This window comes from Psammomys obesus, unplaced genomic scaffold (genome assembly GCF_907164565.1).
Source record: "Psammomys obesus unplaced genomic scaffold, mPsaObe1.curated_primary_1811, whole genome shotgun sequence".
NCBI classification, from domain to species: Eukaryota; Metazoa; Chordata; class Mammalia; order Rodentia; family Muridae; genus Psammomys; species Psammomys obesus.
In genome coordinates this window covers 2046714-2065386 of record NW_026592776.1, presented here as the reverse complement: position 1 = coordinate 2065386, position 18673 = coordinate 2046714, and the positions used below count along the sequence as shown (strand labels likewise).

Genomic DNA, 18673 nt, shown 5'->3' with positions numbered 1-18673 from the left:
CTTGACTTATTGGTGCAACTTCAACAATAAATGTTGTTAGTTGAGCCACATGGGAAAGCTAAGTAGGTATGTGAATATAGGAATTATACAGAGAAATTTCGGCTTATTTGTAGTTTTCCTCCAATAAATATTATGCTATTTAACTACTGGTGTGTATATTTTTTAAAGATAGCATATGGATTATAAAAATCTTAGGTTTGGTCTCCAAAATTTTGTCTTTTTACTGTTTTCTGCAGCAAAAATTATTCCTTGAAACGTATTGGCCTAAATTTAATCATTTAAAATTTCCTTAGAGAGTTAAGGTGTATCCCCTAACATGCTATAGGCTCTAGGTTCAATCCTTAGCAGAGAATGGGAAAGAAATAGGTTTGGAGCTTTTAAGGATCTTCTTGGTAATTGAAGTCTGCATGTCTCTTACAAAAATAATTGAAACTTTTATGTAGCGGCATAAAATATCTGACTCTTCTGAACACTGCACAGTGTTCTAGTCAATCAGTGGAACATAGAACGTTTTTACTTACTGGTTTTTTTGTTTTGTTTTGTTTTGTTTTTTATTCTTGGTATTCTAGATATAAAGCCTGAAAATCTCTTAATTAGCCACAATGATGTTCTGAAACTATGCGACTTTGGTGAGTTAAAAAAAAAAAAATGAGCCCCTATATTAAGAGAATTAATTTAATGTAACACATGGGTAACTTTTAAAGGTATACTAAAAGTAATTTTTTTTTTACTAAAAGTAATTTTATGTTTTGATTTAAATTAGTCAAAAAGCATTCATTTGGGTCATATGCTGTCAGCTGATTGCTGGGATAGCTTCACTTTCTCTTTGCTGTATGGTGTATTGTCTGTAAGTTTAACAAATTATATAATTATTTAATGGAAATTTGTTTGAAGCAAATACTCACTTGTCATTTAGGAGTAATATACCAAATGACCTCAGAATTAGAATTTTTTTTTGAACCATCACTATGGATTCCTGGTTTGAGTACGATAAAATATTTTTAATATTTAGAGAAAATGTTCTAAACTGACTCATAACTACTACATATATGCCCATATTTATTCACACCTATGTATGTTATGCATACAGTGGTTGTATCTGTAAGGTCAAAGCAAGCCATTTTTAGAGATGTCTATGCTTCAATTTATTCTTGTTAAGTATTTAATGAATGAAGTGGAATTGCTGTATAATACTCTTATTTCTCAAATATATAGGAAAACTTGTAAAACTAATAATCCTACTGAAAATCTGTATTGTTTCTCATGTAGGTAGTTCTATTTTAAATGCTGTTAAATAGTTTAAATAATTTAGAAAAGTTTTACAGTCTTGAGCCAAGTAGTGTTTAGGTCATGGTTCTATAAAATTTGTCAGAAAGGAGCATTTACGAAAAGAAGCAGACAACTGGACAACTAAAATAAAAAGTTTGTGTTATCTTTAGTAATCAACAGTTGACTTAAATATGAAAATTATTTTACTTTGAAATAGGATCTCATGTATCCAAGACTGGCCTCTAATTTACTATGTAGCTAAGGGTGGCTTGAACTTCTAATCTGCCTGCCTCCACCTCTTGAGTGTTGGGATTATGGTCCTGTGCCATCACACCCAGCTTATACAATGTTAGAGGTAGAACCCAGGGTTCCCTGCATGCTAGGCACAGACTACCAACTGAGCACATTTCCAGCCCCAGGAGGTCAGCTTTTGAAATTATCTTTTTACCTAATCTGTATTAGATTAGGTTAAAAAATGGCAACTTTTAGAATATTACTGGGAGTTGTAAAGATAGCTCAGTGGTTAAGAGTACTTGTTGCTCTTAAAAAAAAGACCTGGGTTCAGTTCCTAGTGCCCACAAGGCAGTTCAGAACTGCTTGTAACTCCAGTTCCAAGGGGTTTAACTTCTCTCTTTTGGCCTCCGCTTGTTTCCAGGAATATTTCCTATTTATGAATTGATGTCTGTAATTATGATTACCTCCCAACAGGTCAAAAGACTCTGTGTCCCTCAGATTCTATTTACTATGCCTCCATGATTCTATGTTAAGATCCAAGGTGGCTGAAGATTATAAAGCAGGTTTAAGTACAAAAGAAATGCCTGAAGAATGATTAATGATGGGAGGAAAAGAGTACTGTTTGTCTGGCATTATTTCTTTAAAAGGTGGTCAAGAAGTCCTTCTGGCAGCAGTACATGTGACATTCTGTGTCTGGTGGGCCCCATCAAGGACTTTCTAATTAATTGCCTTCCCTGGCAGAAAAGCAACTCCTTTGTCTGGCTTGAAGAGCCTCATTGAGAATTGCACATAGTTATTCAACGAATGCTTCAGTAATAAGAATTGATTAGCTGAAGTTAGGAGCTCTGTCTTTTACTATTGTTTTTTGTTTGTTTCACTTTAAGAAATGATAATTTTTGCGTCTCAAACTGACAGGAACCTTAATTTTTTACTCCAGTTTTAATGTTTTAGTTCTCTATCAACCTGGTGGTTGACCTCCATTGCATTTGGTGAGTTAGATGGGTAATTAGTTTATTCTCCTGCTTCATTTTATGTGTCAAAAACCTTTGAAAAGAGTGAGAGACAAAAATAATGCTAGTGTCTGTAAGGTAATTAAGATGTTCTTAAGTCGTTTTTACAACATTAAGGGCTAAGAGTAATTTTCAGCCTGTTTGTTTCTATCAGTGCCAACTGTTAATTGTTTATATAATGACTGGAACTGCTCAGCATCAGAAAATATACAAATACAATGTAGGTCTCACATAGCAGAATTAATGCTGGTGTGACTTTAACTTCTGGCCTTTGTGAGCACTTAATTTTATTCCTAAAAATTCCAACTTTAGGAGATCCTATTTGAATGCCTCCAAAAACACAGGGTGAATTTGAAAACATGGATATCTTCAGCATAAAGACTGAGTTTGTAGCAAACTCATCACATGCTTTAACATACGAACTATTTCAAATAAAGGCGTTTTTAATGAACAGTCCATAAAGTATCACTAGAGATGTAATATTTTGCTAACAGTATATTACCATTCTTTCAGGTTTTGCTCGCAATCTCTCAGAGGGCAATAATGCTAATTACACGGAATATGTGGCTACAAGGTGGTACCGATCCCCAGAACTACTACTTGGGTAAGTTATCTTTCTGAAATAGAGTGACCTATGCACATTTATTGTTGCTTTATAATTGGCATTGGGATCACGAATAGAAAATAAGGACTTTGGTTACTTATGTATATCAGTTGCATAGTCACTGGAATAAAATTAAAAAAGCACCCAAGAACTTGATGCTATGAAACAAGTTTAATTTTGTTTATCACAGTTCTGAGTAACTGTAACGAGTTCAGTTGAGTGGCCTCTTTTGGAGTCACTCTGATGGTAGCTAATTGGCTAGCAGATTGACTGCGAGTTACTTGATAGAACTTCAGCTGGTATCTGATAGACCTTTTTGGTTTCCTCTGCATGTATATGTGCGGGGGGGTCGTTGTGTATATGTACATGTAGAGGCCAGAATGTCATTCTTTGGGCATGCAGTCATTTTTGTAAGACAAGGTCTCCCACTGGCTTACAATTCATCAGTTAAGCTAGATTCCCTCAACAGTGAACCCCAGTGATTCTGTTCTCTGCCTCTCCAGTGCTAGGATTACAAGTGTGTGCTAGCATGCCTAACATTTTCACATGTATTCTGGGTACTGAATTTAGGTCCTCATATTTGCAAGGCATGCGCTTTACCAACTGACCCATTCTCCTAGCTTCTGGCAGACCATCATGAATCCATCACTACTTACCTCTCAATAAACAAGTCCAAGTTTCTAAAATTGACAAGAGAATTCTATGCATCAAGAAGTTCAGCCCTAGCTAGGCACCGTGGTGCATACCTGTAATCCCAGTCTCGAGGAGGTAGAGGCAGGCGAATCTCTGTGAATTGGAGGCTAGCCTGGTCTACAAAGTGAGTCTAGGACAGCCAGGGCTACGCAGAGAAACTGTCCTGAAAAAACTAAAAAAGAAAAGAAAAAAAGAAAAAAAAAAAAAAAAAAAGAAGTTCAGCCCTTGAGCAAAGATACTTTCCAAGTTCTTTTTTGTATGGCATTCGCCTTTATTGATCAAGGCATGTCTCATGAGCAAGATGCAATTCAAAGTACGGAGAAAAAAGAAAAAAAATCCTACATCTTGCTAGGAGAAGTATTAAAGATGAATTGTAATGGGGACAGTTTGATAGTCTGGCTTACTTGTTGATACATTAGACACACACCTAAGTTTCCATGCAGCCGTTTTCCTAGACACAGGGTCAGTTCTGAACCAATTATCACTTTTCTTTTGAACAGTGTAAATCTCCTTGGATGATGAATGGCTCTTCATATTAGACTCACATTGCTGGTTTTGTCTTCAGTAGCGTCTCCATCCACACTCATCCACTTTGCTCACCTTTCCACTCAGCGGCCTGTCATTCATCCACTAATACCAGAAAACCTTCTGATAGAGTTCTTTTGCTAATGTATTTTAACTTTACAGTCAAAAAGGAGGCTGAAGCCTGCATCTCCATCACATAGTCTCATTAATAATTTTCTACCTCTCCTAAATTATACTGTTTTCTTATTTTTCATAGTCCCCTAGTTCCTTCCTTGTAACCCAATAACAGAGAAAGAAAACACACTCTAACAAATAAAATTAGTCATGTTGATAGATAATGAAAACAATACAAATCATACATTTTACCACGTTCCTTCCATGCAATGTACATGTGTCTGGGGAAATAAGAGAAATTTAATTCCTAAATGATACCATTTATGTAATAGCAATGCAAATTTTGTAGTTCTAAATTGCACTGGTGACTTGATGTGTCACTCATTGAGAGTTTATTGGATGTTAACTATTCATTTTCGAATATTTACCAGCCACCATCTGATACAATTCTTGATTTATTGCTGATCTCGAGTCAATAAAAAATGATGTTTTAAAAATCTTTTCTATTCTTCTAAATCAAAACTCCTGGTTAATCACTACCATTTGAATGGGCCAAGTTTTATATTTCCATGCTAATTTGTGTGTGCTCTTGTGTACCTGTGGGGATATATGCAGGCATGCTTGTGTGTGTGTGTGTGTGTGTTTATATGTGCACGGACATACCACCATGAGTGCATATGGAGAGATCAGAGGTTGACATTGGGTTTCTTCCTCTATTGTTCTCCTTATTTCTTTGAGATAGGGGTCTCTTCCTGAACCTGGAGCTTATTTGGTTGGCTACACTGACAGGCCAGTGAGCGCTCATGATCCTTTTGTCACTGCTTCCCAGTGCTGGCATTACAAGTATCCACTACCACACCCAGATTTTTATGTGGGTGCTGATGAGGCAAACTCATGTTCTCATGCTTACAGTGCAAGCACTTTACTCACTGAGATATCTCCCCAGCTTCTTGGGCTAATTTCAGATCTTGATCGTAGGATTGGTTTTCTTTGTATTCATCTGCATCTGTCCTGACTACCTTTGGAGAGTTGTAGTGCTGTATTCTTTTTTTTTTTTTTTTTTTTGAGGGATTTGGATTTTGAATTTACTGGGCACTATTAGCCAGTGAAGAAATGAGTAGGAAATAAAAATCAGTCTTAGAACTGAAGCCAAGAGCTCAAGTATGGTAAAAGGAATCTTTAAAATGGGGTTTTGTTTTGTTTTGAGACAGGGTTTCTCTGTCTAACAGCTCCTGCTATCCTGGAACCCGCTTTGTATTCCAGGCTGGCCTGGAATTCAGAGATCACTTGCCTCTGCTCTCTGAGTCCTGGGATTAAAGGCATGCACTACCACCATCTGGCTAAAATATGTTTTTTGTTTTTCTATAAAATAGCCCCATGGAATGTATTGTGAGGATGGCTTTATAATGAATCTCTGGAAAGCATTTGTTCTTTAATGGTACCCATTGGAAAACTGAGGTTATGTTTAGATATGTGTAATAGCAGCTAAAAATAGATGCACATAGCACAGCCAACTTGAGCTCAGTTGAATTGATTGTCATGTTCTAGTTTAAGTACCATACTATTTGTGTAAATTTTTATTGAAATCAGTTGATATTTGGTTTTATATTAAGAGTCTAAATGTTTATACATTCCAACGACTTTGTCCTTGATATCTAAAAACAGTTTCAGCTGCCTAAAGTGTTCAAATTACATGATAGGATTAAAATAGATTATCATGAATGTCTAAGATTTGTCCATAGGTTTCTAAATTAAGTACCATAGGACAGGTTTTCTTTATCTCAAACAATATTTTTAAAATCAGTATGTGTCATTGCCCAAAAAGCTACCAAAAATGTCTAAATGAGCTTTCTTTAATGGTTTTAGGATTGTGTGTGTGTGTGTGTGTGTAGGGGAAGGAAATGAGATAAATGAAACACTGAATTATTATTATAGTAACTTGTTAACCTCAATATATTCTGTATGCTAACAGTGTTCTAGTTTCTTTTTTGTATTATTATAATGGCATTCTAGAATTTCATTTGAAATTATTTTTCATGTATTTTACTCAGCCTTTCCTTTTTAAGGCTCAGATTATTTATGTTTAAAATGGTGTATATCTATCTATCTATCTATCTATCTATCTATCTATCTATAGGTTTTGTTTAAAAACTCTCATAAATAATTTTATTTTAGGCTTTAGGTACCTAGCTATTAAGGCTGTTTTGGGGAGCCTTAGATTTTCATTTATGACCTCCATTTGTAACAGACTCTCTTTCTATAGCTCTCTAGTGATTCAGGTCCTCTAGGAGAACTATAAACCCCTAAGTACATAAAAACAGGATTTGATGTAAATAGCTATTAGAATGCCTTATATTCAAGTAAGTAATCTTAGCTGTTGGAAATTGTGATACTAAGCAATCAGAAGTTAAATAACATTCAGTATTTGTTTAAGGTACATAAAGCAATGGAACATTCTACAGACTCAAGCTCAAAAATGGATATAAAATTTGACACTCAGCAAGCTTAAAGTATAATTATTTGAAAATACATTTCTTGGGAACATTTCATTCTCTGATATGTTCTCATCCAATGTGTACACAACATTAGGGTTTATTAAAGCCATTCATGTTCAAGATATGCACTGATTTCTTTGTGAGTATGGGTTATGAACTTATGTTCTAAATTTTTGCTTATAGAGCTCTAATTCCTCATTTCCAGTCTAACTTTTACTAATGGCCCGTTTACATTTTTTAAGTACATGCATGTTTTAAGTCATGAACTGGTCTAAAATAAGTTGGGAATTATTAAACCATTTTGTATCTTCAGTTGCTCATCTCTTCTTTTGGTTTTCAGAGCTCCCTATGGAAAGTCTGTGGACATGTGGTCAGTAGGCTGTATTCTTGGGGAGCTTAGCGATGGACAGCCCTTATTTCCTGGAGAAAGTGAAATTGACCAACTCTTCACTATTCAGAAGGTGCTAGGACCACTTCCATCTGAGCAGATGAAGCTCTTCTATAGTAATCCTCGTTTCCATGGGCTCCGGGTAAGAGGCTTTGATAAAATACAAAATGGTGTCAATCTGGCAGTATTTAACTCTCTGTTCCTTGCACAATGGAACCCTAAGCTATGCATTCCGTGCTCTTCCCTTCCCATTACAGGTTTTTAATCCTCACTATCCTATTTTATTTCTGAGTCTTATATAGTATTTGTGAAACGTAAAAACTAATCACAAGTGTCAGGTTGGGTCTGCTAATTTCTCTTTTTCTAATCTGTAAAGTTTGATTTTTCAAAATCTCTATAGAATATACATTATAATATCCCAAACCTTTATCATACACTGTCTCTTTGTTCGAACATTTAAGCATCTCCAAATGATGGAAATGTGTGAGTGGGTTGTGTTTACTTAGGTGACTACATTTGTGGTGACTTGAAGATGGCCATGTGCACTTGCATTCTGCACATTTAGAAGGGCTGTGCCACAGATGTTTCTTGCAGATTGACAGTGAAACATTAAATCTTTGTAGAAGTCAGAAGCCTTGCTATGTTTGTGTGAGACTTGTTTGCTGGGAATGTAATGAAAAACATTTTCAAAATCATAAACTTTTCCCAAATGAGGAGCATGTAACTGCCAGAGGTACCTCATCTGAATGACAAGTGAGTTATAGACTGTTCCTTATTTTCATCTACCCACAAAAGCAGCTTTTTAAGTTTTGAGCCAATGTGTCAATTTGTAGGCATTGTAGAAACTATAAAATAATTTCATCATCTGATCTTTTATTTATTTTTCCAGTCAAATGTATGATTCTCAAACCATGCTATTATCTTTTTAAAATATTTCCTAAATATTTTTTATTCTTTGAAAAATGTATAATCATAAGATGCATTTGAACCATGTCCAACCATTACCTCACTCCAAATCTCTCTAGGGTCCCCCCATCTCACCTCCCTCTAAACTTCATGTTCTCTGTTATTTTTATCCTTGTTGTTATTGATAACCTCAAGTCCAGTTAGTGCTTCTGTCTGTGTATGAGGGACCTACCAGCAACTATGTCCCCAAAAGAAAGTGACTCTTTTTCCTCAGCAACCATCAGTTAACATGGTACAACAAATTCATGGTATTTTCTCGCCATTTGCTAAACACTTTGGTTTTTATTCTTGACTTCCTGGATCTCAGTTAGGTTTTTTTTTTTGTTTGTTTGAGAACACTATTGCTCACATGTGAATATACAACAGAATCCTAGCTTCTACTTCCTTTTCCAGATGTGCCTACATTACCTCACACTAGTCTTCCTCCTTTCATTTTTGCCCGATTACGACCATTGTCTCTGTTACAAATAGCATGTAATGCAATGAGATAGTTCTATATTATGGAACATTTCTCGTACTAGATACTGAAAATGTGACAATAAATAGGACTTGCTCTTGGTCTAACAGAAAGGCAAATATATTCACAAGTAAAATAAAGGTAGTCATAATTATTGTATTTCTGTTTCACTAAGAATCATTCTATACTCTCTGCAATAGCCTGTGAAGCCTTGCATGACAGGGGCCCTTTGGTTCCCTGACCTTGTCTCATACTTGTCTTCATATGCCTCCCTCTAAATTCTCATCATACTTGCTTGTTCTTTGACCTCTATAGGTGTCCCAAGGTTTTGATACCTTTTGAACTTGGAACTAGTGGTTTCTTCTCCAGGGAGCATTCTTACCTTGCATGACCTCTTCTCATTCTGTAACCTCAAGCCAAAGAGAATCTCCTGTCTCTGGTGATCCCCTTCGTTTTCCCTATCATACCACTTTAACATGGAATTATTTCAACGATTTGTTCAATTGTTCTTTCTCAATGTCAGAGTTTCCTCTATTAACTCATAAGTTTCCCGAGGACATAAATTGCCTATGTTATCAGTGCACCTACAACATTAAACACAAAAATATATATTGTCCTGGTTTATTTCCCTGTTGCTAGGATGAAATATCCTGAGAAAAGCAACTTAAGGACGAGAGTTCAGGCCCGTAGTTTTGATTACAGTCCATCATGGTATGTGAAGTCCCAACTGGAGGATCTTGAGGGAACTGGTTCCGTTGCATCTTCAGTCAAGGAGCAGAGGGGCGAACTATTGCTTAGTTCCCTTTCTCCACCTTGTACAGTCCAGGAATGGTCCTGCCCACGGTTTAGATGGCTCTTTCTACATCAAGGAAGGTAATCAAGACAACCTACCCAGACATGCTCAAAAGACCTCCTTTCAGGAAATTCTAGCTTTCTGTCAAGCTATAGATAATGCTTAAGTTAACACAGAACCATCAAGTTCAATTGCATTCCCTCCTTCTCTGCCTCTAATGCTTTTGCCCTTACCACCCTTGCTTGAGCTGTGAGTTCTTTGCAAGCTGAACTCTTGCACTTTCTCTCAAACCACACATTTAAATCTGTCTCCCTTTTGCTTAAAACTTTCTATGATTTCTGATAAACTTTGAGCTATTCGTTGACATTAAAGTGTATCATTAAAGACTTTCTGGCCTCCTCATCCCTTTTCCTGATCTCTTTCCTGTGTTCTCCAGCCACCTTTTGGATGGTGTGTGTCTTCTGTAGTGCTGCACTGCCACATCTCTGATGCTCTGAGCACAGACCTGGAAGCCTATGAATCCCTTTTTGAGTATTAATCTAGGTTGTTTTGAGTCCCTGTAGCACACTGATCGTATTTTTTTTCTGTCACACCTATTGCATACTCAGTTAAGTAGCTGTTTGCACAAATGCCTCCTTACTGGACTCACGAATTTCTTGAGAAAAGAAACTGCTTCCTTCATAGCATCTCTTAAATGGTATTTGCTAGGTTGCCTAGTATTGAATAAATAGTTGGCTGAAGGATCATAATGTCATTAAACTTGGTTTGCTGGTTGATTTATTACAGGCCTGGTTAGATCTATGCCACGGTATCTGAATGAGTGAGCAACTTTTGACATTTCTACACCTATTCAATAGCTTGGAAACCAACTAAGGAATTAAGACATTTTCTCTTCTTTATCCTTACCTCTACTTTATTTTCTATTCTTTTGGTTAGTATATAAAATAATTTGTATTATATTCATGCATATATATCATTATATCTTACTCTTATTCAACACCCTCATTGCCCTCCCACATCCTTCCTCCTCCCCTTTCTTGCTGGTCTCTTTGACCTCATTTCCAAAATAGTCCTCTTCTTTTTACACAAACACACATACACACACACAGAGACACACACACATCTAGATTTGCATATGAGATAAAACGTGATATATTCTTTCTTTCCCTACTACCTTGGCTTGTCTAATCTCACCATCTGTCCAGACCCCTTCCTTGTGCCTCAGAGTGAAATCTACATTCTACATATGAAGGGAAAGTTTATATTTGTTTTCTTGAGTGCAGATTATTTTGTTTCACCTGATTATCTTCAGTTCATTCATTTCTGTACTGCTGACATGGTTTCATTTCTTTTAATGATTGTCCCCATATGTTACCTTCTCTTTATCTATCCATCTTTGATAGGCATCTAGGTTGGGTCCATATCTTAGCTATTGTGACTCATACTGTATTGAGTATGAATATTCTAGTAACTCTGTGGTCTGTCATTGTCAGTTCCTTTTGGGCAGATACCATAGAGTAGTGGATCAAATGGTAGTTCTGTTTCTGCTGTTTTGAGAACCCTCCATACTAATTTCTATAGTAGCTGCACGAGTTTACATTCCTATTAGCAGTGAACATGGAATTCTCTTCCCACATCCTTACCAGCATTTGCTGTTGTTCTCTTAATTTTGACTGGGTGAGATAGACTCTCAAGGCATTTTTGTCATTTCCCTTATGGCTAAGATTATTGTTTTCAAGTGTTTATTGGCTTTTTGTATACTTTCTTTTGAGAAATATGTTCTATCCATTTACCCATTTGTAGATTGAATGATCTAGGATTTGGGTGCTTATTATTATTTTAATTAATTAATTATTATTATTTTTTTTTTTTAGTTCTTCATAGATGCTAAATTTTTGGAGGCAGGGTCTTACTAAGTTGCTAGGGCCTTAGACTGCCTTGACCTCTTGTTTCAACATCTTATATGCAGGTATTCTATAGGCTATGCTTATACCTTATAGATATCAGAACTTCACAGAGGAAATCAAAAATAATCTCATACTGAAGTAACTGGGAAACAGTAAATTTATAGGAAAGCCCTGGACTTCTTGTTCGGCTTCTACCATATTGTGATTTAGAGCATGAACATGTCACACATTCTACAAAGTTAGAAATCATATCTGGTGTTTCATTGGAACAGCTTTGGGGAGGATTTGAAATCTAAGATGGATCTTTAAAACATAACTCACGTTAGACTTAGAGGCCACATTCAAATTTAGAGGAACCATAAAAAAAAATCTTTTTCTCTTTTGTCTGTGATCCAGTTTGTTCACAGACCTCCTCACTAAACAACCAATATCTACAAAATGCTAGACACATATGACAGCTCTGTTTGTAAAATAGCCTGCAGGGAAATAGTTGCTTCTAGGGCAGTTTGATTTTTATAGACTTTACTATGTTTACATTTTAGTTTGAAGTGTTCGTGGTGTCTAAACAAATTAGTGCAGTCTCCTCAGAGGCTTAACAATGTCTTTTGAGGAAAATTTATTTTCTTTATGATATATTGTGAGAATGTCTGTGACAGCTCAACACATAGGGCCCATGAACTGCATTTACTGCTAAACCATGAACAAACCAGTAACTAATCCAGCATGATGTGTATTTGGACCCACTTGTATACAGACTGGAAAATTTAAAAAAAAAGTCTTTCTACGTATATTCATTGTTTGGAAAAATAATTATCAATGCACCATAGTGGAAGTAGACCATTAGAGTGCCCATATTTACTATGTCAATAACATACAGATCCTATTTTCTTCTCTTGTACCTCTAATTTCTTCACATGTGAAACAGTGGTAGGTGATGAAGATGAAAGAATCTATGTGAAATGCCCTAAGAGCCAGGGTATACCTGAAGAGTAGAGTTCTTACCTAGTATGCACATAGTCCTGAGTCTATCTCTAGCACTGAAAATAAGCTAAGTGCTCAGTAAGGAGATACGTTGTATTATATTAGGCAAATGATTAAGAAAGTAAAAAAGCCCCCCTTTCCTCCCTTTTCCCCTCCTCCCCCTTCCCCCCTTGGTTTTGCTATTTTTAAAGACTTATTTATTTTATGTATATAAGTCTTGTATGTGCATGACTGAAAGGGGCATCCGATCACATTATGGATGGTTGTGAGCTGCCATGTGGTGGCTGGGAGTTGAAATCAAGACCACTAGAGGAACAGTGTTCTTAACCACTGAGCTGTCTCTCCAGCCCCTCCCCATTGGTTTTTCAAGACAGGGTTTGTCTTTGTAGCCTTGGAACTCATTCTATAGACCTGGCTAGCCCTTGTAATCTTAGAGGTGAAAGGTGCACACCAATGTGGCCAACTACTATCTACTCTTAATTCTAAGCTGCTCAATCTATATATTGTTACATGTATGTTTGCTTTCAGGGCTGACTATTTGGTGTACTCTTCCCTGGGGGAAGACTGTTCCTTCCACTGTCAGTATTCCTAAGTTGCCTGTAGTTCCTTGTGCAGCGTTGAGTTCATGTGAGCTTCCCCTGTCCACATTAGCATATCTATTGGTACCCTCCTTATTCAGCTCATGATTAGGCAGTCATATTGGTGAGACTTAATGTGTGTAGCTTCTGACATTCCCAGGAGACACAATCTCACAGCAAACTCCCTGTCCTGGTCTATTTTGTTGACTGTTCTTTTCCTAAGACCTTTTGGCTATCAGAATTAACTTTGTTTTCAATGAAATGTCATTCCTGGAGAAAGAAAAGCAAGGTATGTGGTACAATAATATAGACCAGTGGTGGTTCTCAACCTTCCTAATGCTGTGACCCTTTAATGCAGTTCCTCATGTTGTGGTGACCCCCAACCATAACATTATTGTCATCGATATTTATTAACTGTAATTATGCTATGTTTTGAATCAAAATGTAAATATCTGATATGCAGGATATCTCACATGTGACCCTTGTAAAAGGGTCATTCAACCCCCAAAAGGGGTCATGACCCTTTTCAGATGCTGATACAGACCTTAGAAGCAAAGTCTTCATTAATCTTTATTGATAGAGGGTCTTTTTTCATGGTGTGACAGGTGTCACTCCCTTTAGGCTGATAGTTAATGCTTTAAGTGCCATCAAAAGGAACTTCTGCAGCTTCCTTGGGAGAGGTAGTTGATTTTAGAAAAGAGTGAGGGTTTGAATCACAGGCAAATAGTTCTTCTGCTCATTAATTATGCCGTTTTCCTTGAACCAGTTATTTGAACTTTCTGATTATTTTTTTCATCTCTAAAATGTCACGCTATGACACTTAAAGTTCCTTGCAGAGCATTACTTCCCTATCTTTCTTTCAAAGTTAAGTTCAGGGTATCCACAGAGACTGACTACGTATCTGCAGGCTGTTGTCATACCCAAGCATTTCCTGCCTCAACCTCTTGGGTGCCACCATGCCTGGCTTTACCTTCTCATTTGCAGATGTAGAGTTCATCAATTCCTTTTCAACCAGACAACAAATTACTCAAGTGTCTCTCTTGTGCTACAGAACATAATGTGGGGATGGTAGCACAGTGTTTATTAATATGTCTTCTTTGATGTTACTACGTAATTAGTCCTTCTGTCCTTTTGTTAAGCATGTTTAAGGATTTCTGTACTTTGAAGTGCTCCTACGTTGATATGAAAGAAATAAGCATCACAAGCAACCAGCACTCAGTATTTTGAAGGTGTATAAGCGGTCGCGTTGTGCCAGTATCTTACTCATGGTGCTTCAGTACTACTCATGATATTTTCAAATGTGAATTAATAGAAGCTTCAACCCCTCTTTCGTTATTTAAAAAGGAATTTGTTGATCTAGGTGCCTATGTTTGCCCTTGGTTACAACGTTAATATTTTAAAAACAGATCATTAGAAGAGTATATTAAAAAGAGTAATAAAACATGTGCCTAAATGTACTATTTCAAATAGAACCTTTCAGTTCTGGCCTCTTGCTGCCCCCTTTTTTTTTTTTTTTTTTTCATTTTTTTATGTCTCCGTTTTTAAGAGTACGTTACACATTCTTATGGAAAAGCCAAGACATCTTTAAGTAATATCATATCATGGCCCTTCTATTAGTTCTTTAGTCTGTCAGTATTGAGAATTGTCTAGTGAAACAGACAAAATTTGTCTATAAATTGTTTAGAAGCAAGATGTATAAGCAGACAAGATTCAAGATATACAGGCTCGGGCTTTTACTCCTTTTACAAGCTTCAGTATTGTCTGTCTAGCTTTAGAGATCACCTTTCACCTGTATGTTTTTCCCAATATTTAGTTTTGGGTCCTATTAGTCCATAATACGCCAAAGTAATATAAATAGTCACTTGGCTTGGGTTGGCCTGAGAGCAGTGGTTTCTGTCCATGTGCTTCCGTGTGTAACCCTCACAAGCATATCCTTCCTCCAGTGCTAACCTTCATGTTGTGTTGTCCTCACAGTTTCCGGCCGTTAACCATCCTCAGTCACTGGAAAGAAGATACCTTGGAATTTTAAATAGTGTTTTGCTTGACCTAATGAAGGTAAGAAAAGTATGTTTGTTAAAAAAAAAAAAAGTCCTGAGATACAAAGTGAGTAGATTATAGTAAATAATTAGTGAAAAGTTTTTTTTTTTTTTAAGTCCTTTGGCTTGTAGATTTTCCTCTGCCTATTCTAGGACCATAGCCTGCTTTTATGAATTAAATATTTTGTTGGTAGATGATTAATGGAGAGTATGTCATGTTATAGGGCGTGTAATTTGTTTATAATTGTACCAGGAATCTGGTGCTGTCTAAGTTCATCTAGAGAGGAGCGTGTAATACCTCATTTACTTTCCTAAAATGGGCAGAATAATGAATATTTGTTGGCATTCAAGAACCACTTGGGCATATGTTTTAAAACAAATCTTAAAGTGGATAAGACAGAAGAGTTCACAATTATTTTTTCTATAACATTAAAGTCCCTCACAGTCTATACACATTGAATCAATGAATTTTTTTTTTTTTTTTTTTGTCTGACTAGGCTGCTTCTCCTCTAGGCAGATTGCTTTTCTTTAAATGTATCAGGGTCACTACTGACATCCTTGCCTGAGTGTTCTTCCTCATACTAGCGTTTCTGGAATCATCCTACTCCAAACCACTAAAAACAGCCTCAAAATTCGTTTTTAATACTTATTTTTATTATATATATTATATGTATGTGTGTGTGCATTTTGTATTCATGTGTGTCTGTATGCCATGTTATGAAGTGCCCAGGAAATCCAAAAGAAGGCATCAGATCTCCTGGAACTGGAGTTACATACTGTTGTGAGCTGTTATGTGGATGCTGGGAATCAAGCCCAGGTCCTCCGGAAAAGCAACCAGTGCTCTTAGCTGTTATCTCTCCAGCCTCAAAATTCTTTTTTAAAGATTTTCTTGCTGGACATGATGGCACATACTTATAATGTCAACATTTTAGAGGCCGAAACAGAAGGACTGCTCTAAGTTTGAGGCTAGCTTGAGCTACAAAGACCCTGTCTCAAAAATAAGAAAGTAAACAAAGATTATCTGCCTCAGTACACAGTAGTCCCTTGAGTAAAAAAAATAAAAAAATTAAAAAAAACCTATTTTTTATACTTCCAGTTTTTGTTTCAGGTAGTAAATGTACAGGCAAACATTGTTTCAGAGTAAAACTTCAGTGCTTAATTATGGATCAGTTTTGTTTTAATCCAACTCATTCAGCTCTCAAAATGTGGGGGCTACATGGTGTGCAGAAACTTTAAAAGACAGACTAAGCACAGTGGCAAGTTACTAAGCTGCATTCTTAGAACTTTGTTGTGTCTTAGGGTATGGTCATCTGTGCCCCAGGGAAGAGTGTAAATAGGTGCGGGGCCAGAATTGGAGTAGGGGCTCTGGAATTTGGGAAATGTCACATACCGTATAACCTTTCTAGAGGTATACAGTGTTCATTAACCTATAAAAGATTTCAGAACTCTCACAGTAAAGCATTTCTATCTCAACTTTTCCCAATTTTAATTAAATATCAAATACTATGTTGTACAAACTCTAATAAAGCACTGGTGTTATTAACACAGATTGAGAACTGCTATTTTTTAATGAACCTTCAAAACTCTTTGAGTTTAATTAAACGTTATTAGGTTTATGATCAGTTAGGTTTTGCCAATACTTTCTTTCATGTAGTCAGTACTTATCAATCTGGACCTTACTCATTTAGTAATTTTTAAAATATAAATAGAACAGAGTAGAACAATGGAATTAATTACAATTTTATGTTTCCTGACTTTTTTCTTTTTTTTTTTAAGTTAAAAATGCAATGATGATTAGTAAGAAAAAGAGGCCATGAATTTGAAGGAGAGTGGATAATTATATCCACATCTAATGATTAAACTGTTCATTTCATCTTGTACTTCTTTATAGCAGTCATTTTAGTAGAGCGACAACAATCACTAGAATTAATGCATGACCATGCCCTTAATAATTTTAAAAATATCTACAATAATTGGTTTTGCCTTACTTTCATTTTTTAAAATGATGATGTCCTACCCCCATGTTCTAATTTTTTGTTTTGTTTTGTTTTTCAAGACAGAGTTTCTCTGTGTAGCCTTGGCTGTCTTGGCCTCACATTGTAGACCAGGCTGACCTTGAACTCACAGAGATCCAACTGCCCCTGCTTCCCTGAGTGTTGGAATTACAGGTGTGTGCTACCATGCCCCCCTGACATGCTAAATTTTAAAAACTCTTAGCTAGGTAAATTTCATACTTTGCTCATAAAGAGTTCATGCTTTAAAGTAATTTGAAAATCGACATCTGTATTCATAGCATATAAATGTAGTTTTTGTATTACAGTAAATTCTACATGATATCAAATAAATGAAAACAACACCTATGCTTCTGAAAGGTCATGGGTGCTTTGAATTTAAAAGAACTTCTTGAGAGCTGATTTTTTAATGAGCTTCTTATATTTGAAACCATTTTAATTGTAGCTGTTGGAAATACTTGTTAAAACCATCACAGTTTTTGTTCTATAATAAGGGAGAAAAAAGAATTGAGATTAAGTTTGCAATTGTGTCTAAGTTAATATAGATATAAATCCACATGTAATTAATGGCTAAGTTTCAATAATTAAAATCTTTGGATCAAAATAAATATGTCAGTATATGGTAGGGTTAGAATTGAAATGTTCGGTGGTGCTGGTTTGAAATTGAAGTCTGTTAATTGGGAACAAAATTGCCCTCACTACTTAACTAAAGGTATTCATTATGGGTAAGACCAAACTGAACTAGGAATGAATTTGTGAACAGTAGAATTCTATTCTTCTTCCTTTTTCTGAGAGAAAATAGCAAAAACTTAGAAAAGTGAATTTCAGTACTTTATTATATCACGTTAGAGTATGCTGGTTACGGGTTTTAATATTTTACAATTTCATCAATCAAAATAAAAATCCTGTCCAACTAATAGATAAACAGTTTTGGGAGAAAACATTTCAATTGCCAAAATTCAAAATAAAATATAGGGTTAGGGCCTTGGTAAAGAAAGAACACTTAGAGATGAGTAAAGGTGGATGCAAAAAATGGAAAATGAATGAGAGAATATAAAGGTCACCAGTAAACCTGTAAAAGTATTCAGGCTTGCTAAAGTCAAAAATATAAGGCAAACATTTGTGAGAGGAACTGGAGCATTGACTCACTGATGAAAGGCACTTGCTGCTCTTACACGGGACCCATGTTTGGTTCCCAGCAACTATGTTGATAGTTCACAACTACCTGTAACTCCAGTTCCAGGGGATTCATGTTATTTTCCAACCTCTGAAGGCAACTGCGCACATATGGTACACATATATACATACACACATAAAATAATACTTTTAAAGAGATGTGAGAAAGCATCTTTTAAATACCTGATTTGCAACTACTAACAAGAATGAGAATGCCTATGGTCTAAGAGTCTAGAAATTGATAGACTTAATATACTCCTTGAGAGGAGTATAATTTGAGGTAATCTTCTTAAGTGGTAATTTAACAGCATGGAGAAAAGATCCTTTAACTCTCTGCACACCTACCAGTACCATCTTTAAGAATCCGTTAGACCTCAAGTGTTTTTGCCATAGCATTAATCATAATAGTGAAAAGTGGCTCTCATGAAAATGTTT

The 18673-nt window shown here is 36.0% G+C and overlaps 1 protein-coding gene across 1 annotated transcript in view; it reads left to right on the top strand.

Moving 5' to 3' along the window:
* Positions 1 to 18673, top strand: part of Cdkl5 (cyclin dependent kinase like 5) — a 181832-nt gene that overhangs the window by 128982 nt on the left and 34177 nt on the right. The window contains exons 7-10 of the mRNA XM_055615721.1: positions 570 to 629; positions 3027 to 3117; positions 7285 to 7474; positions 14989 to 15069. Of these exons, the coding sequence (XP_055471696.1) occupies positions 570 to 629; positions 3027 to 3117; positions 7285 to 7474; positions 14989 to 15069 (422 nt within the window). The remainder of the gene's footprint in view (positions 1 to 569; positions 630 to 3026; positions 3118 to 7284; positions 7475 to 14988; positions 15070 to 18673) is intronic.